The following is a 25,742-nucleotide window of genomic DNA, read 5'->3' on the forward strand; positions in this document are numbered from 1 at the left end:
TTAAGTAAGGAATAAATGGTGGCAAGTAAGATAAAAGGGTGAAAAGAAGAGTAAAACATATAGGATGGAAGGGTGAAAGGATAGATACATGGAAATGTGAAAAAGGATGAATAGAATAGTGAAGGGATTGGTAGGTGAAATTGGTAACAGATGGAAAGAACAAGAATAGACTGGGGGCAGATTGATGGATAGAGAGATACATGGATAATCAGCTTTGGATGCATTGAAGGAAAAATATATATGAAAGGGTTGATGGATGAATACATTGCAAGGTGGAGGGTTGGACAGATGAATGAATAAATAGAAGGTTGAAAGAATTCATGGACAGATATATGGTAGGATGATGAACAGGAACTCTCCTGCGGAGGGTCGGGCTGTCCACTTCACATGCTCAGTGTGATGGTTGAAGTTAGTGGGTGTTTTTATTTTCTGTCTTCTCCCTTGAGGGTCAGAGATGCTTCTAATGGGAATTAATTTGATTTCGACGCTGTGGAGACATCAAAGCAGCATTATCTGTTTTTTGGAGGTAGGAACTCCCTTACAAAGAGATATTTAAGGCGTTTTAGTGAATATATCTTAATTTGTTTTTAAAGGAGATGAAAGTGCCTCTTTTAAGGTTTGTCTGAAAATCATGAACTTAGTGTGGAAGATCTGAGTAACACATCAACACACACCCCCAGGGATACCCAAGGGAGCGAACTAGAGGCTTTGGGGTCTCAAGGGTGAGATGGCCTCGAACCTACTACATGCACACAAATTAAGCTACCTAAGATTTGTATTCAATTACGTTACAGTGTCCCTCTCAGCATTGGTCAGTAGGAGTGCTGGACATTCACAAAAATGTAACGGGTTGTCCTCACACACCACCAGGTGTCATGCTTCATCATAGGACAAACTTCGCTCTCCAAAAACCTGGTTTGATGGAGAGCAGGAGGCACTTCAAATTTAGAATGGGCTCCTATTAAAAATGAATTAAAAACCAATATGGCATCCTAAATCCTACTTATTCTTTAGACAAAACACTTGGTATTCAAAAATGAAAATGTGGGGATAAGGGGAACTAGTACCCCATCACTACTATTACTGTTGTCTACATGTTTCTGCTTTGTGGCTCAGATAAGTCCGCTGCATTCTTCAGGATGACCAAATAAGCTCCTAATGTGGCAATTTTGTATTAAGAATGCCTCGTGGGTAGGGTGACCTATGTTTACCTGTTATCTGAAACAGTTAATAAATACCTGTAAATACTTAAATGACTTTCTTAGATGCCATTATTAAGAAAGGGAGACATAAGTAACGCTTATATGATATGTAAGCATGCATCATACGCATGTTAATGTGATATTGTGACACTTCACACATGAGGGAATCGTAAAAGAGTATTTCTATACTAAATTGTGTGACCAGTTCACAACCTTACCCCAAAAAAAGATCTTCCATGCCCCATGGAAGAAGTGCTCATGGACTACTGTATTCACACTCTAGGGATAGTAAGTTTAGAAGGAAATTCAAGTTAGGCCATATCACACATTCTCTCATTCAGATATATGCAGGGAATAGCTCCCTTCACTCATTTGCTCGCTTACTGCCTCACAGTTCGTCCCTCGCCGTACACATGCACGCGTCTGCTCCTCCCTCCCAACGATGTGTGAATGGAAGGGAGGAAGCGTTTTTAAGCTCAACTCATTTTGCGGGAATGCGAGATGCACTGCACCTGTGGAGGAAAATGTGGCTGATTGTTCAAGCATGTGTGTTCGTATTGGAGACACTTGAATAAAACTGGGTCCATCACAGTGAGGGGTGCGGGGGGGTTCCCTTCTTGAAGTTCATTTTGATGCTCATTTCTGTGTTAGATGGAGAGTCCACATTAGTGAAAAGGAGAACAATGATTATTGGGCATTCCCGAAATACAAAGCTATCAATATACCAGCATGGACTAATGACTAAGTGGGTGTAAAGCCTGAGGCATCCTCACATGGTGAACCAAATCTTAACAGCTGTAGTGACACATACGTAGATTAAGATTTCAGTCCGAGATGACAACAAGGTTGTACATCTGGGCCGTACGCAGTGGCCAACCCCCAGTAATTAAGGACAGCTCCAAGTGACCACACAGCAAGTAGCACTCAGGTAATCGCATTATCATTTCCAACTCGTCAAGACTACTGTAACCAGAGTAACATTGTCAGGTTATCATTATTCATAAACTGATATAAATATATTTATATAAATATCACCCCATTGGAGTTAATAATAGAAAATCTACATACAATAGGACCATGATTTTGTTAAGGACATTTAGGGCAGTATTTATATCCAATGGCATTTCTGTATAAAGTACAACCCCCCAACACACACCACGTTTTCAGAATATTTCTCTAGGCAAGAGATACATATAACTTAAGGACCGAAAAAAACAACCCCTGTAAGGCCAAAGAAATAACATCCTACCAACCTTAAATGGAAGCATTAGGAAAGCCTGGGTGACCCTTTGCAAACGCTCACCGTGGCTCTTCCCTCCCCAGAGGCCCCAAGGTCTTGCAGATGCCTTCCCATGGTCAGTATTATCACTGCTCACTGGCAGGTCCAACATGACTATTGTTGCAAAGTCATCCTGTGCCCTGGGCACCCCCTACTTTTTGCTGGCTGGAACTGGTGTTAACAGACTCTGACTGGCCCTCGGCTCTGTTTAACCAGGCCGAGGGCCAGTGCCAAGCTAAAAAGAACACATTAGAATGCAGTTAAGACAACCAACATACACTAGGGTACACTATGGTATGGTGGGGTACCCCTGTAAGTGGCATGACCTACCTCATAAGCCCCTGGTATGTAATAGGTCAGGGGATTGAAACTACCTAGAAGTCTCCAGTATCCTGAGGCATGGCAGTTTAGAGGCCAGTAGATTTTCTACACTAGCATGTGTGCAGTGCTGAAGCCTGAGGTCAGTTTAAAAGCATCCCTGGGGGCCAGGACAGCCTTCAAACCTTAAACGGTGCCCAAACTCGACTTTGGGGGTAGGGGCCCTTAAAAATGAAAAACCTACCATGTTTTTGCATATTAGGGACCCCCAGGGTCAACCCTAGGTATTCCAGGGGTGGGGGGTCAGTTATCTATAAGGTACACCCTTATAAAATGAGTTTTTATATGCCTGGGTAAAGTGAAATTCTTACATTTCACTCCCTATATTGTGTTAAAGAGCTGCTCAAATGCGACTTTGATGCTAGAAGAATTGGGTAAGGATAATATGCATGAATTCTGCAGATTCAGAACCCCTGAAGTCTCCCTTAGTTGCACAGGGGGTGGGGGTCCTGGACAAATTAGAGAAATACTTATTAAATATGGTTTTATAAGCCCTGGTTCTTGAAAAGTGGCCCAAGTCATTTTCCCCATTGCAAACCCCATGGCCCATAGGTTAACATGGTAGGAAGTGATTGATTAATAAATATTGATAGGAGAGGACAAGCCGGACCATTCAAAGACTTTCCAGAATGGTAGTAGTAAATTCAACAATATTTTATTGTTGAATTTCTCCTAAAGTGTACATACAAGAAGTTATGAGACTTTCTTGTTTGTAAGTCCAAATTCAGCCTTTCAGTGGCCTGCCCTGATTGGTCAGAGTTAAGTGGATTAGCCAGGCTGCTGGGAGGGCAGTGTGCTGGTCTATAGGAGTGCCAGGCCAGGAGGTGGCGTCGTAAACTATGCTCTTCAAAGGCAGAGGGGAGGCCTGGGTTTCAGTCCACTCTGACAGTCTTGACCCAGAGTCAGGGCTAGGCTTAAGGAAGGTATGTGCAGATGGTAGGGGGAGAGTCCATGGAAATAAGCCACCCCGGGGGGGGGGGTGTTTAACTAGCTCTTACCTCCGTGCTGGAAATTCAGCTATTATGGGTTTGGAAGAATGATGCACCCTCGGACAAACTAATGCCACACTCTACAGGATGTGGTCATAACTATGAGGAGTTGCCCTGCTTTCATTGGTCATCAGTGAGCTGGTGCTTGACCCAGAGAATTTTGAATAAGTTTCTGAGAGGGGCAGAGCCCTCCAGATCTGCTGCTTGAAACTGAATGAAGCAAGAAGTGCCCTGCTGAAGATTTTGCTGGGCAAGGAATTCTAAGGCCTGACCTATGAAGACTGCACCATCTTAAACTACAGCCCTGTGGATTACCTTGCTGCCAAAAGACTCAAGAGTGGAACTCCCAGCAAGCTACAGGTTAACAGAGCTCACCTGGACAGCCCCACAAAGAATTCAAAGCCTGGAGTACCAGGGGATTTGTAAGGGTTTTGTTCAAGTGGATTGCAGAGTTAAAGTTTCACACTTTCAAGGACCCTCTTGGAGATTCCTGAACTTTGGATTGTGTGTTGGATACTTTGGGACCCGCAAGCAGAACGCCAGGAAGGTGTTCTAACTGGACCCCGCTTGCTGAAGAAGGCGGCCCACTAAAGTAGTGAGAAAATTCTTCAGAACAATTTATAAAGGTGTGTCCCTGACAGAGAAAAAAAATTGACTTAAAGGGGCACTGTTGGTTTCTAAGCACTAGAAAGTGACTAATCTTTAAAAATTCATATCTCTGGTTCCCTACAGTGGACTATTTTCGTTTTGGTGTCATTTAAAAGATACAAGTATTACCTATTTTTAGGTTTCGCTGGGGGGCGGAGCCGTTAGGCTCCTCCTCCAGAGAAATCTATTGAGTACAGTAAGGCACTATGGAACACGCCCCCCGTCCCATTGGCTAGCTCCATAAATGGAGCCTAGCCATTGGACGAGGGGCCTGTCCATCAATGCCGGACCAGACACGGGGGCGTTCCCGAGATTCTTTGGCTTTTGCCGACGTCACGCGACGCCGGGAACGCCCCCGAGTCTGTTCCGGCATTGCCGGCACCTCCCTTGCTGCTCGGGACGGGTCTCCCTATTTGTTCCTAGCTGCCCCTCTCCCGCCTCCCTCGTCCTCTCCCGCCCCCCTCCCGCCGTTCGTGTACTCTCCCGCCTCCCTCGTCCTCTCCCGCCCCCCTCCCGCCCCCCTCCCGCCGTTCGTGTACTCTCCCGCCCCCCTCCACTAGAAACTCGCCGTTCTGTGTAAAAGTGATCAGCTGTAGGGGTTTGTGCGTTTTTAGCGGGGATAGGAAACACATCACATAACATTTCCTTAGAGAGAGAGGAGCCGGCGCCCGTGCCTGACGGTGGGCGGGGTTGCTGAATCAGGAGAGGGAAGTGAGAGGAAGATGGCGATCTAACGCCTCCTCCGCTGGTGAGCAGACCCTGCGCGAGAAGCCTCGAGCGCACAAAACTTCACCGGCGGCTCCCCTCGCCTCAAAAAGAACAACAAAGCACCGGCGAGGAGCTGCGTGGAGCCGCTAAAAACCCCCCACAGAGAAAGCGGTAGGAGCAGCAGAGCCCGCCTGAGTGCAGCGGCAGCAGTGGGCGTCCCGGGCAAGCTCTTGTAAGATCCTTGCAATTAATCCCGATTTCCGATTGGTAATTGTGTATTTAAATAAATAAATGCAGCCCAGTTACTCCTTGCACTGACGGAACCGCAAGGGAAAGCAGGCGGTTACACAAGACCACTTGTATTTAAAGAAGCGCTGCTTTCATATGCAACTCCAGGGCTGGTATTGCTGTGGGAGGGGGGATGGCAGCGCCAGAAGCCCCTGTGGGGAGGGCAGTGCACTGCAGCTCGTTCACTGTTGGCATGCCGTGACACGCGTGTTTAAGGCTCTCTGCCTTGTATGCTCACACTTCTGTTATCTGGTCAGCCGTGTGGGTATTTTAGTCGTTGAAAATACTGCAGCTTCAGGTGTCTGTCTACGCTAGTGAAAGATCTTGTGGGTAGAGCGCAGTTACACGTGTAGCTTGCCGGCAGGGTTAGATGCCTGGTGTGTCTGCCACTGAAGTCTTTCTCATAGCACAATGTACGCACCTATCGCCTCCCAAAGACTGTATTCCGGAGGCGTGGGAAGTGAAGACGGGTTTTAACAACATGACCACCAAGCGAACCGTCAAAATATCTTCATGTAAATAGTGTGAGCAATTCATATTTTGTGTATGTTAATGACAGACTTGCAAATTGAATGCAATTTCTGTGACGTAAATCTCCCACCCCCATTTTTTGTTACTTAAGCTACCTAGCGTTAGAAAATTACAATATATTTTTACATACGGTGTCAGTTGTTGTATTGAATGTTACTGTTACCAGTTTAATTTTTAGGCACATCGTGCCACATTTTTACTCCTTGCACTGACGGAACCGCAAGGGAAAGCAGGCGGTTACACAAGACCACTTGTATTTAAAGAAGCGCTGCTTTCATATGCAACTCCAGGGCTGGTATTGCTGTGGGAGGGGGGATGGCAGCGCCAGAAGCCCCTGTGGGGAGGGCAGTGCACTGCAGCTCGTTCACTGTTGGCATGCCGTGACACGCGTGTTTAAGGCTCTCTGCCTTGTATGCTCACACTTCTGTTATCTGGTCAGCCGTGTGGGTATTTCAGTCTGGTTGAAAATACTGCAGCTTCAGGTGTCTGTCTACGCTAGTGAAAGATCTTGTGGGTAGAGCGCAGTTACACGTGTAGCTTGCCGGCAGGGTTAGATGCCTGGGGTGTCTGCTTCGCGTTTTATCCTTCCATGTAATTTAATTACTGTGGCATTCTGCCTATAAACAGCCCTTATTTCACAGGCTAATTTCCGTTAGGTGCTCAAGCTTCTCTAAGCATTGCCCTTTGAGATAATGTCCAGAGATTAGTTTTACATGCACTGCTTTGATTGCATGCTATATAATAATCATGCCATGTTTTTTTTTTTAGAAAGGAACAGTTTGTGAATGACTGTAGATACTACCCAGAGTCACTCAAAAGGAGTTTGATTTAATTACTCAATGCGTGACTAGTTGTCCCGTTTTCCTGCAGTATTATATACTCATTCTATTTGTTTTGGCCAACTTTGTAGGCATTTTAAAGATAACAGCTTGTGATGAGTAGAGATCTGTGATGAAGAGCCCCCCGACCACCCCCACCAACCTCCTCTGTCCCAGAGATCTACTGGCTTTTATGTGTAAATGTGGTTAGCAGGAGTCTGACCAAACTAGCTGCAGAGGCCCCATGGGAGAGGCCTGGCTCCTCACTGATACCAGGCAGGCCCAGGAGCATATTGGCACTGGAGTGCGGATGGCAGGTGACCATATGTTCTGTTCGACCCCACTTATCACAATCCCTGCAATCTGTATCCCTTTGCTGTGCTTACAATACATGTTTACCCTCGCAGCATGCGCTTTTAGTGTATCCCTGCCAACTCTTGATAGTTTCCTCCTCGCACTTGATGTTTTAATACCATCTGTTATAAGTGTGCTTAGAACTGTAAGGCTTAACCGACAAGCACAATTATGTATGTTGATCATTGTATACAATTTGTGCAAATTTTCTCTCAGGGCGTTTTATTAATATTATCGGACTGAAATTGACTGTGCAGCCTTTTCCCCACAGTTTCCTGCCAGGGTTTGTCCACAACTCCTTCGCAGCGGTTCCTTCTGGTTGGGCATCCCAACGCGCTTTCAAGGCAGCTCAGCTTTCTTTAACAATTACATTGGTGCACGATTGATGTGTGCATTTATATTCCAATGTGCACTGCTTACTAAAGGAAGCACATTTGTTATATTTTCTGGCCAGGGAGGCACATATGATATATGTACTTATCAGATCCGTTTATTGTTGCCAATTATGTATACATTTCCTTAATTGTGTGTTGTTTCTACAGCCATGTATCCCTGCGAAGCAGTTACATTATTTCTCCTGTCGCCAAAGAAACCTTGGAATTAAGTGACAGCTTATTAATCATTTCAATACTTAACTTCTCTACAGGAAAGCTTAAAAATATTGGCAAACCCAATAGATCTGCCTAAACACTTGTTTCTGTTTGCCTCTCCTGGGCCCTGTTCCTTTCCACCCACTATAGTTTTAGGGGTGTGGGCGTTCTATTATTAAAAGAATATTACTGTACCTACCCACTGCTGCTGCTGGCTTTTCGTTAGTGTACTTTTACAGTTTCCTTGAAATACCATGCAATGTTGATTCCCTGTGATGGATTCATGATCACAATTAATGCCTTGGTTTCATACTGGAACTGGTTAATGTGCAGAGTGGTGAGTGCAGAGTGGTGAGTGCAGAGTGGTGAGTGCAGAGTGGTGAGTGCAGAGTGGTGAGTGCAGAGTTGTGAGTGCAGAGTGACTAGGGAGTGCAGAGTGACTGCAGAGTGCTAGAGTGTGCTAGGGAGTGCAAGGGAGTGCAGAGTGACTGCAGAGTGCTAGGGAGTGCAGAGTGCTAGAGTATGCAAGGGAGTGCAGAGTGCTAGAGTATGCAAGGGAGTGCAGAGTGACTGCAGAGTGCTAGGGAGTGCAGAGTGACTGCAGAGTGACTGCAGAGTGCTAGGGAGTGCAGAGTAACTGCAGAGTGACTGCAGAGTGCTAGGGAGTGCAGAGTGACTACAGAGTGCCAGGGAGTGCAGAGTGACTGCAGAGTGCTAGGGAGTGCCGAGTGACTGCAAAGTGCTAGGGAGTGCCGAGTGACTGCAGAGTGCTAGGGAGTGCAGAGTGACTGCAGAGTGCTAGGGAGTGCAGAGTGACTGCAGAGTGCTAGGGAGTGCAGAGTGACTGCAGAGTGCTAGGGAGTGCTAGGGACTGCAGAGTGACTGCAGAGATTAAGCTAATGGCAATGTAAATGACAATGCCATTTATTTATCTGTTTTCAAAACCAACACATAAATACACATTTTGTCATTTACAATGCCAATAGCTCTAACTTTTCCAAAGGCGAAACCATTGCATTGTAAATGCTTGTTATAAATTGGTGTTGGATTTTTATCTTTTGTTGGGTCTTAATTTTTTACTGAAATGGTGTTTTTAAATGCTTTACATACCAGTCTTTGAAGTTAAGCCTGTCTGCTCGCAGCCACGTTACCACGGGTTGAGCAAAGGAATAATTTCTTAAGACCTATGCTGAGTCCTATCATGTGTTAGTGGTCTTATTGCCAGTGGCAGACCTACATTTAACCCCTACCAATAACCCACTTTCCAACAACTATGCTAAAAAAAGCCCATCAAACGCAATGATCAAATCATCCGACACTCATGGGACACGCCAGCCCATTGAAAGCTCAGACACCAGACTACTTGATATCGAAGATGCTAACTCTTTCAAAAGCTTTTCAGCTCAGTGGAGATTGAACGATAGTTGGTGAGTACTTTGCCATTGTTGCACCACTGTTGCGCAAAAGACCAGGTCAGGGATGTAAAATACCTTTCTTCAGAGGTTCATTTTACCACCCCACGCTGAGGTAAGAACAACACCATGGTTTCTGGTGGGGTGTACTCTAGCTTAGATGCATTTATGAAGACACCTTACTTACTGTGAAATGTTCTAGATTGTGACAATCATCCGTACAGTTTACAGACTAAACTGGCCAGTGCTGTATAAATATAGACACCACAGGGGTCGCTTCCACGCCACTGGGTCATCTTAGCCTAAAAGATAAGGCCTGTGATGTACATATGGAGCTGTCCGTAAAAAAAGTTAACTTCACAGCCACTTTCACCAAGAAAGCATAGTCTGAGGTATGGTGACTCTTCTGACTCTCCACTCCCAGTATGATGACTCCTCACCCCCCCCCACCCCACACACACCCATGCACTGGGCCATCTAACTCTTTAGGTACTCCTGGGGCATACACTGGGCAATCCAGTCGCAGTGGTTCACCACACTATGACTGGATCATCTAATCCTAGAGGAACTCTTTAGGTGTACCTACGGAGACTCTTCAGAGGGTCTCCTCTCCACCCTCTGGGCCAAGTAACTATAAAGGAGTTTGTGCAGTGTACCTATGGAGATTCCTCAGGGGCTCCCTCACCATCACTGGAAACTCTAATCCTAGAGGAACTCCTGGGGCGCTCCTAAGAAGACGCATCAGGGTTTCACCTTCCCACCACTAAGCTATCTAATCCTAGAGGAAGTCCTGGGATGTATCTACAGATACTCTTCAGGGGTTCACCGCCACACTCTGGGCCAACTAATCCTAAAGGAACTCCTGGGGTGAACCTACAGAGACTCCTCAGGGGTTCACCTCTCCGCCACTAGCAGTCTGATTCTAGAAGAACTCCTGGGCCGTTCCTACAGAGACTATACAGGAGTTTCCACTGAGCAGTCTAATCGTTGAGGAAGTCCTGGGGTTTGGAGACTAGTAGGCTGTCTTAGACTAGGAGACAAGGCTTGGGTTGTATCTCTGGAGTTACCTCTTGTACTCACCACCTCACCAGTGTTTAGCTGAGTTCTGCTTTCTTTCATGGATTGCACCACTAAGAACAGTGCTTCTTTTCACAGGAGGTGATGCACTTTTATATCATCTTGACTATTCTCTTATTCTTCTTGATTCTTAGGGGTGCACAAGCGATACAACTCTGGCTCCTCCAGGACCTATGAAAAGAACAACACCGACTTCGCTATTCACTATGGAACCGGCAGTCTGACGGGCTTTCTGAGCAAGGACACAGTTACTGTAAGTGCACAAGGTGGTGATGAAAGAAGAACTAACGGGACTCTCACCACAAATCCATACCTGAGAACTTACCACATGTTAATCAGACCTTAAGCCTAGTACATCTTTGCTCTGCAGCGTAGTGATATTGTTGTATGCCTGTCATATGAAAGGTTTAGGGACAGCCTTGACTGTACATTTATTGTTAAGGGCCCAATCTGATGACATATGTGGCAACTGTTGCCCTATCCGCGTCACATGTCGGCTAAACATCAGACTGTATTTGTTTTGTGGTTACAAAAGATTGGAAATGTATTGTGGTGCAAAACAAGCTGAACTTCTTCTGAGTTGATCCCAATTTTACAATCCCCAAAGATTCTAAACATAACATGTTAATTGTAAACCAAACATTCACCCTTGATGCTGAACTAACAGATGTTTATAGTAACCCAACTAAGTGGTACTCGTTTTATCAACCCCAGAAGATGACAGGTTGAGTGGTCCAGCGAGGATTTGAACCTGTGACCATGAGGTTAAACATAGGGTTCTAGAGTAAATGCTTTAGTCTTCTGAGCCACCGGTCCCAGCTTTCTGCATCGATTTTTCTTCTTCTTGCATTGCCATTACCCCAACAGTGATACAATAAATATTATTGTGGCACTGCTGAAGTGTTTTTTTAAATTTAATTTTAGCAATGTTAGGAAAATGTTGGTTCGGTGTTAGTTCCACATTATGGTCTGGTCTAATCCAGCTTAGGTATTTCACTAAAAGAATACCTGTTACTTCTGACCCGGTTCAGCCCTTTGATCCCGTAACATGCTGTGCCTGCTCCAGTTCAGCCCTTCAATTCAAGTGACATCCTGTGCCTTTACCAGTTCTGCCTTTTGATCCTAGCGACATGCTGTGCCTGCTCCAGTTAAGCGCTTCGATCTTAGTGACATGCTGTGCCTGTTCCAGTTCAATCAATCAATCAGGTTCTTGAAGAATGAGACTACTCACCCATTAGGGTCTCAAGGCACTGTGGGGGAGGGGTCTCTGCGGTTCAGTCTAAGAGGCAGGTCTTGAGGTCCTTCCTGTATTGAGGCAGTGACGGTGATTGCCTGAGATTTGGGGTCAGGGAGTTCCAGGTCTTGGCATCGAGATAGGAGAAGGATCTTGCTACGGCCGAGGTCTTGTGGATCCGTGGGATGGTGGGGAGGGCCAGTTGGGCAGAGCAGAGGGTGTGCAGAAGGAGAGGCAATGATTAAGGTATGCAGGTCTGGCGTTGTGGAAGGCTTTGTAGGTGTGTGTGAGGAGTTTGACTGTGACTCTTTTGGTGATCGGGAGCCAGGGGAGGTCTCTAAGGTAACCAGTGATGTGACTGTGGTAGGGGATGCTCAGGTTGAATCTGGCGGAGGCGTTCTGGATTTCTGCAGTTTCTTTAGGAGTTTTTGGGTGGTGTTGGCAAAGAATGCTTTGCCGTAATTGAGTCTGCTGATGATGAACGCATGGGAGACATTTTCCTGGACTCTGTGGGAATCCACTTGAGAATCTTCTGAAGCAAGTGGATGAGACGACAATGATTTGGTGATTCATTGAGAGCAAGGAGTCCGAGGTTTGGTGCGTGGCCCTTGGGTGTGGGGGGGGGGGAGTTCTGAGCACTAAAGGCCACCAGAAGTCGTCCCAGGCTGAGGGGGTGGAGCCCAGGAAGAGGACTTTGGCCATGTCTGAGTTGAGCTTGAGGCAGGTGTTCTTCATCCAGGTGGCAACTGCCTTCATCTCTTTGTGGAAGTTGTTCTTGGCAGATGTGGGTTCTTCGGTGAGGGAGAGAATCAGCTGGGTGTCATTGACGTGGGAGACCTTGTTGAGTCAGTGGCTTCTGACAGTGGCTGCAAGCAGGGCCATGTAGATGTTGAAGAGGTTGGGGCTCAGGGAGGCGCTATGAGGCAATCCGCAGCTGATCTCTGTGGATTCTGAGTGGAACGGTGGAAGTCTGACTCTCTGTGTTCGGCCGGTGAGAAAGGAACAGATCAATTCTAAGGCTTTTTCACCGATGCCTGCGTCGTGGAGTCTGGCGCGGAGGGTGTGGTGGCAGACAGTGTTGAAGGTGGCCCGGAGGTCCAGGAGGATGAGGGCTGCAGTTTTGCCTCAGTCGAGGAGGGTACGGATGTCGTCTGTAATGGTGAGGAGAACGGTATTGGTGCTGTGGTGCTTCGGAAGCCCGATTGGGAGAGGTCTAGGATGTAGTTTGTTTCAATGGACTGGGATAGGTGGGTGTTTATGGCCTTCTCAATGTCTTTGGCTTAAGCACGTTAATTCTAGGAACATGCTGTGCCTGCTCCAGTTCAGTCCTTCAATCCTAGTGACATGCTGTGCTTTTACCAGTTATGCCTTTTGATCCTAGTGACATGCTGTGCCAGTTCCGCCCTTCAATCCTAGTGACATTCTGTGCCTGCTCCAGTTCAGTCCTTCGATCCTAGTGACATGCTGTGCCTGCTCCCGTTCAGTCCTTCTATCCTAGTGACAAGTTGTGCCTGCTCCAGTTCTGTACTTCTGTGTCGGTGACCATTTGTGTCTGTACCAGTTCAGCCCTTAAGTCCTAGAGCGGCTGAGATTGTACCAGTTCAGACTTTCGATCTTACTGACCTGCTGTGCCTGTACCTTTTCAGCCCTATGATCCTAGTGACCTGCTGTGTCTGCAGCAGGACATGCCTTTGATCCCTATAACCTGTTGTGACTGCACCATTTCATGCCTTTGATACTAGTGACTTCTTGTGTCTGCACCAGTTCTGTTCTTAGATGCTAGTGACTTTCTGTGGCTAAAACAGTTTAGTAGTCAGTACTACAGTACTTGTATGTCTGTACTAGTTCAGCCCTTCAATTCTAGTGACCTGCAATGCATGTACCAGTTCAGGCCTTCAATCCTAGTGACCTTCTGTGCATGTACTAATTCAAACTTTCAATTCTTGTGACCTGTTGTGATTGTTCTAGTTCAGGATAGTCATCCTAGTGACCTGCAGTGCCTGAACCAGTGTAACCCTTCCATTCTGTTGACGTGTTGGATCTTGCCAAGTTCAGCGCTGCATACTATTGACGTGTAGTCACTGCCATCCTATTGGCCAGTTATATCTGTACATTTAACCTGATGTCTTTAGTTTCTACTCGTTGAGTTGTTCTTTGGTGTAGAGCAGACCTTTGCAGTAGCTCTGCGTGTTAGCTGTGATCCTCTTAGACCTCAGCACAGCCTTCGACGTGGTCAACCACCTAATCTTGGTCCATCGTTTTAGAAGTTTGGGGTTACCGGAGTAGTCTTAACATGGCTACAGTCTTTCCTGGCAGATAGATCCTTGTAGGTGTTCGAGGGCGAAGTCAGTTCAAAACCAATGCCCCTCCACTGTGGAGTCCCCCATGGCTTATCCCTACGTCCCACTCTTTTTAATGTTTACTTGGCTCCGCTTGCAGAGATTGTCCTCCCTTTTGGGTTTCACATAGTGACTTATGCTCATGATACCCAACTGGTTGTAGCACTGAACCACTTCGATAATGCCCCTATTGGCCTCTGTCCCTGTTTAGAAGAAGTAGCCAAATGGACGAACCACTCGTAGTTAAAATTGAACAGTGACAAGACGGAGTTGAAGATGCACGCAGGGAATGGACCGGCAATTATTCATTTCATGGTCCAGCCCTATCTGGCAAATTGTCGACTGTGCTCAGATGACCCAAATTTGGCTGTCATTCCTAGGATTAAGAAAGCCAGAATTAGCGGATGTCTTTTCTCCTATAATACCTCGAGATTGTGGAACTCCCTCCCACTCCGCCCAAGGAGGGAACCCTACCATCTTGCCTTTTGAGAACAGTTAAAAACCTGGTTCTTCCCCTAAGTGGTGCTCTGATCCTTCCCGGTTATCGTCCTCAGCGCTGGGATGCCTCTTGGTAGCCATGCACTTAACAAATGCTGCTTCATTCACAGAATGTTTCCTAAGGACTTCATGCAATCTTCAACATTTACTTTTAAAGAAATTGTAACCCTGCTCTTGAAGGTTGATATTTCGGTAACCCTGCAATTTAAAATCTATCGGTATGTGCTAGAAATTGTGCATTTGCAGTTTTCCTGACTGATGGCTAAAGTATGTACATCTGTAGCTCTGTCATTTACAGATTTGTTCCCATATTTCGGAATTATGCTTTTGCAAATTCACACTGAGGTAGGTTTATTTTAAATTTTAAAGTTAGTTCCTTTGAGCAAAATCTTCTTTTTGAAAGTGTAACATCAATTAAATAAAAAACCGTAACATTATTTTTCTCTTTTATGATTATCTTGTAGTTTCATAGCATTACGACCAATGAGTCACAATTATCTACCTTTTTATCGACCTAACAAGAATAATTGGCAGACTCAAAGCAACTTGGATTTAAACCTGTACCATGCAGGGTGCCAACAGGTGCCTGCAGTGGATATATTACCTTTCCTAATTATCTCATCCGATTTCCATATTGCCTGCTCTTCCTTCAGTGAATCTCAAAGTTCACTCTTCCCAGTGTAAGAAGCTTAAGGGCAGAACATCAGCAAATAAATTACTGAAGGCTCTTATGCGCGAGGATCCAGAAACCTGATACTGATTTCTTGATATGTACAGGTGTTGTGAAGAGTTCCTGGTTTATTGCTGTTGGGCAAGGAACAAGATAGTTTAGAAATGCCCCTGCTCCAGGAACAGGTCATCTCCAACGGAGAGAGAAGGGTCAGATTAGTTGGCGATTCCCCTGACCGCCTCCTCGGATTCTCTCACTACCACCTGCAAAAGTACCCCTCATCTCTCATATCATAAGATATTGCTAAACACAGGGCGCCCCTGAGGTCACAGCGCCCCCCTTAGAGGTCAGCGCCTTGTGCGGCCGCACCAGTCGCACTGCCCCAAAGCCAGTCCTGATGCCTGGATTAGCATTGTCAGGTGCTGGCACTGCGTTAAAGTGTCTGTTTCTTTCTATGTGATCTAATAGAGTTTTAGGAGTAGTATAAGAGACTGGCTCCAGGTACCGCAGTTCGGGGGCAGAAAAAGAGGTGGAGGCTAAAGGCAGGAAAGGCGATAAGCACTTGCAAGAAGAGCAAGGACAAACTAGCAGAACCAGCAGACAAAACAGTGACATGTAGCCACATGTGAGCCACATGGGAATGATTGTTGGATTAGCCAATAGTATGTATGAAGAGCTTTAAGGCATCAGTTAGAAGCAGCCAGGGGTATTCATGTATCAGAAGTCATGAAGGTAGGAGCAAGCAGTTTACTTTCTGTAGTTTCCACTCCTTGTCCAGACTCCTAAACCACAGAAGCAAATAAGAGGTTGTTGAATCAAAGACAAGGGGTTAATGCTGTGATGTCATCAGGTTCAAAGGGTGAGCAATGTCACTCCCGCTCTCCTGGACTTTGTGTTGAATTGATATCCATGGCTCAGCTATGCTTTGGGTTCCTGATGGCGAATCATTTTCTCTCGGTCTCAGGTACTTGCTTTCTCCATCTCCATATCATCATTTCCCATTACTTGTCAAACCAACACAAGCACTGGGGAATGTATGACGTTTACAATGCATGCTTTTAAAACGCAGTTTTTACATCGTAACATCCTTTACAACGCATTCTTTTACATAGCATGCCATTACATCGCATTTTCAGAAACTACCTTTATAACGCATTCCATTACATCACATTATACCTTTACAATGCATACCATTACAATGCATACCATTACATTGCATTTAAGGTAAGTGTTAGATAGTATAGGGGGAATAATTACTATTCTAACTCCAGTGAGTACAACAGTACGGTAAGTGTCGAATAGTGTAGGGGTTCAAGTTATTACTCTTACTCCACTGAGTGCAACAGTAGGGTAAGTGTTGGATAGTGTAGGGGTAAAAATTACTATTCTAACTCCAGTGAGTGCAACAGTAGGGTAAGTGTTGGATAGTGTAGGGGTAAACATTACTATTCTAACTCCAGGGGGTGCAACAGTAGGGTAAGTGTTGGATAGTGTAGGGGTAAAAATTACTATTCTAACTCCAGGGGGTGCAACAGTAGGGTAAGTGTTGGATAGTGTAGGGGTAAAAATTACTATTCTAACTCCAGTGAGTGCAACAGTAGGGTAAAAGTTGGATGGTGTAGGGGTAAACATTACTATTCTAACTCCAGGGGGTGCAACAGTAGGGTAAGTATTGGATAGTGTAGGGGTAAAAATTACTATTCTAACTTCAGACCCGGAAGCTGAGATCGGCCCTGGACCAGGGTTCAATTCCCCGCCTCGACGGGGCTTGGGCCCAATAATTCCACGGACTCGATAATTCTCGCTCCGGTGCCTACTCGACTCACGGGTTCACACGCTGCGACTCTGGGCAATAGCTTGCTTAATCTCCACAACGGCCCCTCGCGGCGGGATGCCTGGCTTTCACCTTGTGGATACCCTGCCGGGGTTATCTCACAGGGTAATACAAGGACGGGTTCCCTCAGCAAGCGCTTAGATGCCTGTGATGTGGGTGATATGCGCTATATAAATACATGTACATTTACATTTACATTTAGTGTAGGGGTAAAAATTACTATTCTAACTCCAGTGAGTGCAACAGTAGGGTAAAAGTTGGATGGTGTAGGGGTAAAAATTACTATTCTATCTCCAGTGAGTGCAACAGTAGGGTAAGTGTCGGATAGTGTAAGGGTACTATGTGTTGTAATGGTTGTAATGGTATGCGTTGTAATGACTTGCAATGTAATGCCTGTGGTGTAGTGACATGCATTGTAATGACATGCGTTGTAGTGACATGCAATGTAATGTCTGCGTTGTAATGACATGCGATGTAAAGGATGTTGCGATGTAATGACTGCTATGTAAAGGTAGTGCGATATAAGACTGCGTTATAAAGGTTGTTTCCCCCACTGGGTGCTGGGGAGATGCAATACTGCCCGGACCTCGATTTGCACACCTGCAGCTGCTTTACTTGTGTTAGTTGCCTGTTCACCTGGTCTTGTTTACACCCGTGGAGTTGCAGCTTTATGAATGGTTCCTTGAGAAAGGTATGTAAGCGTCATGCTCAATAAGCATGATCCTACCTGGCACACACCTTATCCACATGTTGCAACCTCTCACATTATGCTTCTTTTTTCTTTCCCTTACATTTCCCAAAACCAAAGGCCTTCAAAGCACTTCATGTTACACACTCATACACTTTTCCCCAACCATGTCAGCATGCAGCCATGACTAACCTCTTCTTTCAGCACCGACTAAACTGGCGGCTTCTAACCACTCATCTATCACCCAGGCCCTAAACAAACCTTTGGGTTCCAGGCCACTGTGACTCATAATTCTTTTCTTTGAGTATGGAATGCTGATCTGCCTTCAACAAACCTTCCTTTGTTACTGAACATTTTGACCCTCAGAGTCCACGTTTGCACTTCACAGACCTGGTTGTATCCCGAAGACTCTGCCACACCATTTCATACCGGTCATCCATTCTTCAGCCACAAGTCAGCTCAGTGGATATACTCGCCTTTCGTGGCTGTTCCCTTCCCAGACACCAATCCCTCCCCCCACCTCCTTCGAATACTATTCAGCTCAGCTATTGCCCCTTCGCAGGCAAACACTCTGGCATCTACCTCCGGGGCAATCACGTCTTTCTATGAAGACTTTGATGCTGTCCTTGAACAGCTCGGACCCACCACATTTCTCATTTATCTCGTAGATTTTAATTTAAACCTTAACCATAAACTTTAGAACACATTATTTTGCAACCTCTCTTTGACCAGCCACTGCTTAACACATACAAAACACCCATGCAGAACAATTGTAAACCCTTTGACTTTGTACACATCTCTAACACGTTCACAATCCCCCTTCTTGTAATTGATATATCTCTTTCTGATCATCTCATCATGTAAACACCAACAAGCATCTCCACAAAACACTACCACCCGGTTATTAAAAAGTAAACACCCCCTTGATTTACTCCTTTCATTCTTAAATTAACCAAATAGTTACCTTACGACTCTGCAACAAACGACTTCATTTTACCTGTTCAATAATGCAAACACCACTTTGCTACTAGTATCTATTTCCCCAGCAGCCTCTCATCCTCAACTCTGGATCACCCCTAACACTCCCTGAAAACCGAGCTTTGCAGGCTCGTTAGCAGATGGTGCAAAAACAACAACACAGCGTATCTAAAAAATACAAACTAGCCTGAGAAAGATTATCAGGTACCAAAGACGATACAATTCTGGTCTACTTCTAAAATATAAAAGACTCACTTCAAATCTATCCTAAATAATTAGCATGTTGATTTGATGTGGACCTTATTGAGAGCGTATCTACTACAATGGCATCTTCGCACTAAGAACAGTCAACTACAAGTGTGACATATGATCTACGAACCAGTGTAGAAATCAGGACTAAAAACCATTAGCAAAGTAAGTATGTTTCTAAAGCTTTCCTAAAAGCCAAGTCACAGTGTATAGTTATGAGATAGAAGAAGATTGTTCCAGAGGTGTGGGCCCAGAAAGCAGAGGGGCAGTCCACCTAACGATGATCTCTTCAACTTAGGAACAACAAAGAGTAAATTGGAGGCAAAGGAGGAGATGATGGTATACAGGGAGAACAGGCGAGTACCCACAACACAGCCTCGAGGGACTGCAACGGGTAATAGACTAGTTAGAGAATAAGTAAGTAGCCAAGCGACAGTGAAGCATCGGTCAGAGAGATAGCAAGAACACCAATCCAGGGCTGAGCATCATTAGGGTGGATAGTAGGGTACAGTAATCAACAATGCTGAAAGCTACAAACAGGTTGTTTAGCGTAAGGACAAATGAGAGGGTATGAAGATAGTTATGTGGTTTCAGTGGAGTGATGAGCACAGACACAGTTTCTGGGAGTTGGAGCACACAGGTTTCAATCCAAATGGTAGCATTTAAATAGTTCTTGTATGCAGGGTTTTCCAATGTTATACACAATCAAACATGATGCAGAGAGCATGAAAGGGACCCTTGGCTTGATCAGAAGTCAGTGAAGATAGATTTTGGCTTAAGAAGTATCTTAGTATATTTACAAGGGGATAGCGCCACCAGAGCGGCACTTTAATGATGTTCAAATGGCGCTACCTTCTCCACATTTACAAAGCGACGTTAAGTTACTTTTTGTGGCTTAACGCTGCCTTGTAAATACAGCCCCTGCATGCATCACTTTGCGTAAAAAGGGCGTGCAATGGTTGTTTATGTGGGCGTTTCTCTGCAACAGATTTGAAAGGGTGTGTAAATCTGAGGCAGCGCCAACAACCAAAGCCGTGCAAGAGCAGGGTTTAGAATGGTGCAACAAGGAGAAATACTTTTATTTCTCCTCTTTTTTTCTATTTCTATATGTGCATCATTCTGCAGCACACATAGAAAGAACTAACCCCCAGATTCATCATTGTCATGTTTTGCGATTCCTTAATAGTGATTATTAAGGAATCGCTATTAAAGACTCGCAAAACGGGATTCATGTAGAAATCGCAATTTTATTGCGATTCCTACAGCTTTCTTATTTGCGATTCGCTAATTGCTAATCGCAAATAAGGAATGACTCCCCATTCATTCCAATGGGCCTTTAGGCCCATAGGAATGAATGGGGAGTCATTCCTTATTTGCGATTAGCAATTAGCGAATCGCAAATAAGGAAGCGATTTCAAGGGTGCCAGGGTGTCCAAAGGACACCCTGTAGCACCCCTGAAATGGTAATGTACACTGGTGTCGCGCACACACATGTCCAAAGGACATGTGTGTGTGTAACATACAACTTAGAAAAATTCAATAAAGTGCATTTTTCTAAGTTTTCGCTATTTACCACATAGTTAGACTTCGCTGTAAATAGCGGCCCCAGATTGCGAATTCGCAATTTTTAAATCGTTCATGAATTGCATTTAAGGAATCTCAAATTGAGATTCCTCAAATGCAATTCATCGCAATTTAGCGATTTCACCCCATCGCAAGACCTCTGCAACTCCCTCGCCTCCTACTTCCACAACAAGATCGCGGACATACACAACAGCTTCAGCACTCAACCGACGCACGCCACGACCGCAGCAACGCCGCCCACCACCACCCTCCGCGCCTGGACTCCGGTCAACACCGAAGACACCGTCCGCATGATGAACTCCGTCCACTCCGGATCTCCGACCGACCCCTGCCCTCACCACGTCTTCAACAAAGCCGACGCTGTCATCGCACCCCACCTGCGGGACATCATCAACACCTCATTCGACACCGCCACCTTCCCCGAGAGCTGGAAGCACGCCGAACTCAGCGCTCTACTCAAGAAACCTACAGCAGACCCCACCGAACTCAAGAATTACCGCCCCATCTCTCTACTCCCGTTTCCAGCCAAAGTCATCGAGAAGACCGTCAATAAACAGCTGGCCGCCTTCCTCGAGACAAATGGATCCCTCGACCTATCGCAGTCCGGATTCCGCGCCAACCACAGCACCGAGACCGCCCTCATCGCCGCCACCGACGACATCCGAGCCCTGATGGACAACGGAGAAACAGCGGCCCTCATCCTCCTAGACCTCTCCGCGGCTTTCGACACGGTCTGCCACCGCACCCTAGTGCAGCGCCTCAGCAACGTCGGAATCCAGGAGAAGGCACTGGAATGGATCGTCTCCTTCCTCGACGGAAGAACACAGAGAGTCCGCCTACCACCGTACAAGTCAGAGGCCACCGAAGTCATCTGCGGCGTCCCTCAAGGATCCTCGCTGAGCCCTACACTCTTCAACGTCTACATGACCCCCCTCGCGGCCATCGCACGCCAACACAACCTCAACATAATCTCCTATGCCGACGACACCCAGCTGATCATCTCCCTGACCAACGACCCCGCCGCCGCCAGAGCCAACCTGCACGAAGGGATGAAAGAGGTAGCCGAATGGATGACGACGAGCCGCCTGAAACTGAACTCAGACAAGACGGAGGTCCTCATCCAAACCGACGAACCACGCACGCAACCTGGGCTTCATCCTGGACTCCTCCCTCTCCATGACCAGGCAAGTCAACGCCGTCTCCTCGTCGTGCTTCAACATCCTGCGCATGCTTCGGAAGATCTTCTGGTGGATCCCCATGGAGACCAGGAAGACCGTCACCCAGGCCCTCGTCACCAGCCGACTGGACTACGGCAACGCACTCTACGCCGGAACCACCGCCAAGATCCAGAAGAGACTACAGCGGATCCAGAACGCCTCAGCCAGACTCATCCTCGACATCCCACGGAACAGCCACATCTCCGGACACCTGAGAGACCTGCACTGGCTCCCCGTCAACAAAAGAATCACCTTCCTGCTCCTCACCCACGCACACAAAGCCCTACACGATCAAGGCCCGAGCTACCTCAACAACCGAATCAACTTCTACGCTCCCAAACGCCACCTCCGATCTGCCAGCCACGCCCTCGCCGCCGTCCCACGCATTCGTAGAGCCACTACAGGAGGAAGGTCCTTCTCCTACCTGGCCGCCAAGACCTGGAACTCCCTCCCGGCCGACCTGCGCCTGACCCAAGACCACCTCTCCTTCCGGAAGAAGCTCAAGACCTGGCTGTTCGAGCAGTAACGGCACCCCCCCCCCCCCCCCCAAGCGCCTTGAGACCCTACTGGTAGGTAGTGCGCTCTATAAATGTCGTTGATTGATTGATTTCTATAATTGCGATTTTTGCATTTGGGATGATGAATCCCAAATGCAAAAATAGCGCTTGCAAAGGGCCAGATTCTCAGAATCTGGACCTTTGCGAGCCGAATTTCCTTTGAGGAATCTGGCTGTAAGCGCAATTAATGATTGTTTATGTGCGGGAAGGTGTCCCTCCCTGCACATAAACAATCATTCCCTGCAACGCAGGCACCCTTTCATCGAGAAGACCGTCAACGAACAACTGACCCGCTACCTTGAGGAGAACAACATCCTGGACACTTCCCAGTCCGGGTTCCACGGCACCACAGCACTGAGACTGCCCTCATCGCCGCCACCGATGACATCAAGTCCCTGCTGGACAACGGAGAAACGGCCGCACTTATCCTCCTGGACCTGTCAGCCGCCTTCGACGCGGTCTGCCACCACACACTAAAAACATGCCTCCACCATGCCAGGATCCAAGAGAAGGCCCTGGACTGGACCACCTCCTTCCTCTCCGGCAGAACACAGAGCGCCCGCCTTCCCCCTTCCACTCCGAAGCCACCAAGATCATCTGCAGTGTACCCCAGGTCTCATCCCTCAGCTCAACTCCATTTAACATCTACATGGCACCGCTCGCCCACGTCGTCCGTCGGCACAACCTCAACATCATCTACTACGCCGATGACACCCAGCTGATCCTCTCCCTCACCAAGGACCCCCACACCGCCAAACCCAACCTTCACGAAGGAATGAAAGCCGTCGCTGAATGGATGAGGAACAGCCGACTGAAGCTGAACTCGGACAAGACGGAGTTCCTCAACCTCGGATCCACCTCTTCAGCCTGACACGACTCCTGGTGGCACTGGGAACCGCCCCAATACCCACCGACCATGCACACAACCTAGGGGTTATCTTCGACTCCACCCTCTCCATGATAAACAGGTCAACGCCGTCTCCTCCTCCTGCTTCAACACCCTCCGCATGATCCACAGGATCTACAAGAGGATCCCCACTGAAACAAGAAGAACGGTCACCCAGGCCCTCGTCAGCAGCAGGTTGGACTACGGAAACGCCCTCTACGCAGGAGCCTCGGCCAAACTCCTGAGACTGCTCCAACGCATCCAGAACACCTCTGCACGCCTGATCCTTGACATCCCTCGCCGCAGCCATATCACACCCCACCTGAGAGACCTGCACTGGCTCCCGGTCAACAAGAGGATGACCTTCAAGCTCCTCACCCACGCACACACTGCACTTCACAACACCGGACCAACATACCTCAACAGACGACTCAGCTTCTACACCCCCACCCGCCAGCTCTGCTCCGCTGACCTCGCCCTCGCCACAGTCCCCCGTTTCCGAAGAGCGACCTCCGGTGGCAGATCGTTCTCCCACCACGCCACGAAGGCCTGGAACACCCTCCCCATCCACCTACAGCGGACCCAAGACCTGCTGACCTTCAGAAAACTGCTCAAGACCTGGCTTTTCGAGCAGTAGCAGCATTCCCCACCCCAGTGCCTTGAGACCCTCACGGGTGAGTAGTGCGCTTTACAAATGATATGATTGATTGATTGCACTGTTGTGCAAGGGTGCCTGCATTGGCGCTAGGCAGCTCATTTTAGTGCCAGTGCTAAGGAAAACACAGAGGTGCGCCGTATTGTGGTAAATACGGTGCAATCATGCGTTTTGGAAATGTTGGCGCACTGCGCTGCCAAATTTGGCGCAGCTCCGTGCTCCGACATTTCAATGCAATTATGCCCCATAATTGGACCTCTCAAGTTGAGACACTTTCGAAAGTTCTGATTCCTTTTCAGCTTCAGTAACCTGAGAAAAAGGATGTAACAGTAATCTACTTTAGAGAGTACACTGAGACCACTTGGGCATGATATTCATGAGGGCTGCTTGTACTAACAACAAATTACACTCTGCACCAGAAACAATTATCACACATTCTTAAGTTGCTGCAGGAGACGTTGCTTCCTGCTCCTTATCCTAAATCACTACAATCAAACAACAATCAGATTCATTGACTGCCCCAACTCCACCTCTTACTACATTGTGACTCTTCAGGCAAACTCTCCATACTCACTGCAGCATCACTCACACAGCTCATCCCCATTCTCAAGCCTGCCAACCCATCACGTGCTCTCCATCTGTCCATTTCAGCATTTAACTCTTCAAACCTCTCACTGTCGCTTTCAAAGGTCTCTGCCGAACGTGTTTTCTTACTTATTTGCCAAAACTATTAACCCTTCTTGCTTTAAATCTGCTGTAGTGCTACCATTATTAAAGAAACCAAGAGCTGACCCTACCACCCCTTCATATTACCATCCAGTGTCCCAACTTCCTTTCTCCTAAAAGATACTGGATCACTTTGTCTTTAACCATCTTAGTCTATTTCCTAACTTCAGTCACGAGCTCAGTCCCCCTCATTCTTCTCTCTGTGCTTGTCACTCCACAGAAACTGCCTGCTAGCACATAACTAACTTTATTGCCTTCACAAAACACCATCTCTCATCTGTCATTACACTAAGTGACCTCTATGGTGCTTTCAGCATTGTCGACCACCCCCTCCTACCCCCCCCCCACCCCCCATTGGACTCTCATTGTCACTGGCTCAGAACTCAATTGGTTTTCATTCTGACCGAATCTGACAATGTAATTATTCCCCAACTACTCCATTACCTGTCGGATCCCATCATGCCTGTTGCACGTCCTCTCCTGTTCCCCAAATATAATGTTGTCTCCTCATTTGTCTTCTCTTACCACACCTGTGCTACAGAGGTTCATATCTTCTCTTCATTCCCAAATTTTTCATCGAACCTCCAAGCACGTATTGTTTCATAGCCACAGATCACTGGCGGGCGCTTTATCATCTCATACTGAACTCTTCGAAGACTGAGCTTCTATACTTTCCCTCCTCTTCTGCTTCTACTGCTCTTCTTCTCTCAGTTGACTTCACTACGAGCACCCTGACTTTCACATCTCCTCGCAGTAACGTTGGTGCTCTTGCTAGCCCATCTAGGTGGATGGAATATTTCATCACGGCCAGTACTTGCAGGTACCAGATACTGAAAACACTGTACTGGATGCACTGCTCAATCTCTCCACAGGACCTGTTTAAAGTTCAGGTCTCACATTCACATCCATGGTGCCATTTCTCACTACCAATACTTTTCACCCCTACCAGGGCACTCATGCTCCCACCCTTTGCTAGCTCTTTCCATTGTAAACCCTTCTAAGACCCCTGTCCTTTCACCACTTCCACAGACAGAGGCCATTCCTCTGTCCCTTACCACTTTTGCTTCTAGGTAAGGTAAGTTTATTATGCATAGTTAGTTAAAACCGGTGCAAAACATTTTACAGAAAAAGTTTTAAAAGATCATTAAAATGTGTTCATTGTAATCATCATTAAAAAGCATACAATAAAAGATTCAGTCTGATTGTCCAGGAGCATTAATCTTAAGGCAGGGCAGCATATTCCCTTGAGTCCTGATGACCGCCTACTTATTGCCTGTGTCAATGGTCGACATTTTTTAACAGTTTTTGCTCGATCATCTCAAGGAACTTAACATATCTTTCCCTTGTAAACCC

At 46.8% G+C, this 25,742-nt stretch overlaps 1 protein-coding gene across 2 annotated transcripts in view; it reads left to right on the forward strand.

The window, feature by feature from the left end:
- LOC147701469 (cathepsin D-like) overlaps window positions 1-25,742 on the forward strand; it is a 269,811-nt gene that overhangs the window by 108,629 nt on the left and 135,440 nt on the right. For both annotated transcript variants that reach the window (XM_086930144.1, XM_086930145.1), the window contains exon 4: window positions 10,409-10,527. In XM_086930144.1, the coding sequence (XP_086786270.1) occupies window positions 10,409-10,527 (119 nt within the window). The remainder of the gene's footprint in view (window positions 1-10,408; window positions 10,528-25,742) is intronic.

This window comes from Lissotriton vulgaris, chromosome 7 (assembly GCF_964263255.1).
Source record: "Lissotriton vulgaris chromosome 7, aLisVul1.2, whole genome shotgun sequence".
Taxonomy (NCBI): domain Eukaryota; kingdom Metazoa; phylum Chordata; class Amphibia; order Caudata; family Salamandridae; genus Lissotriton; species Lissotriton vulgaris.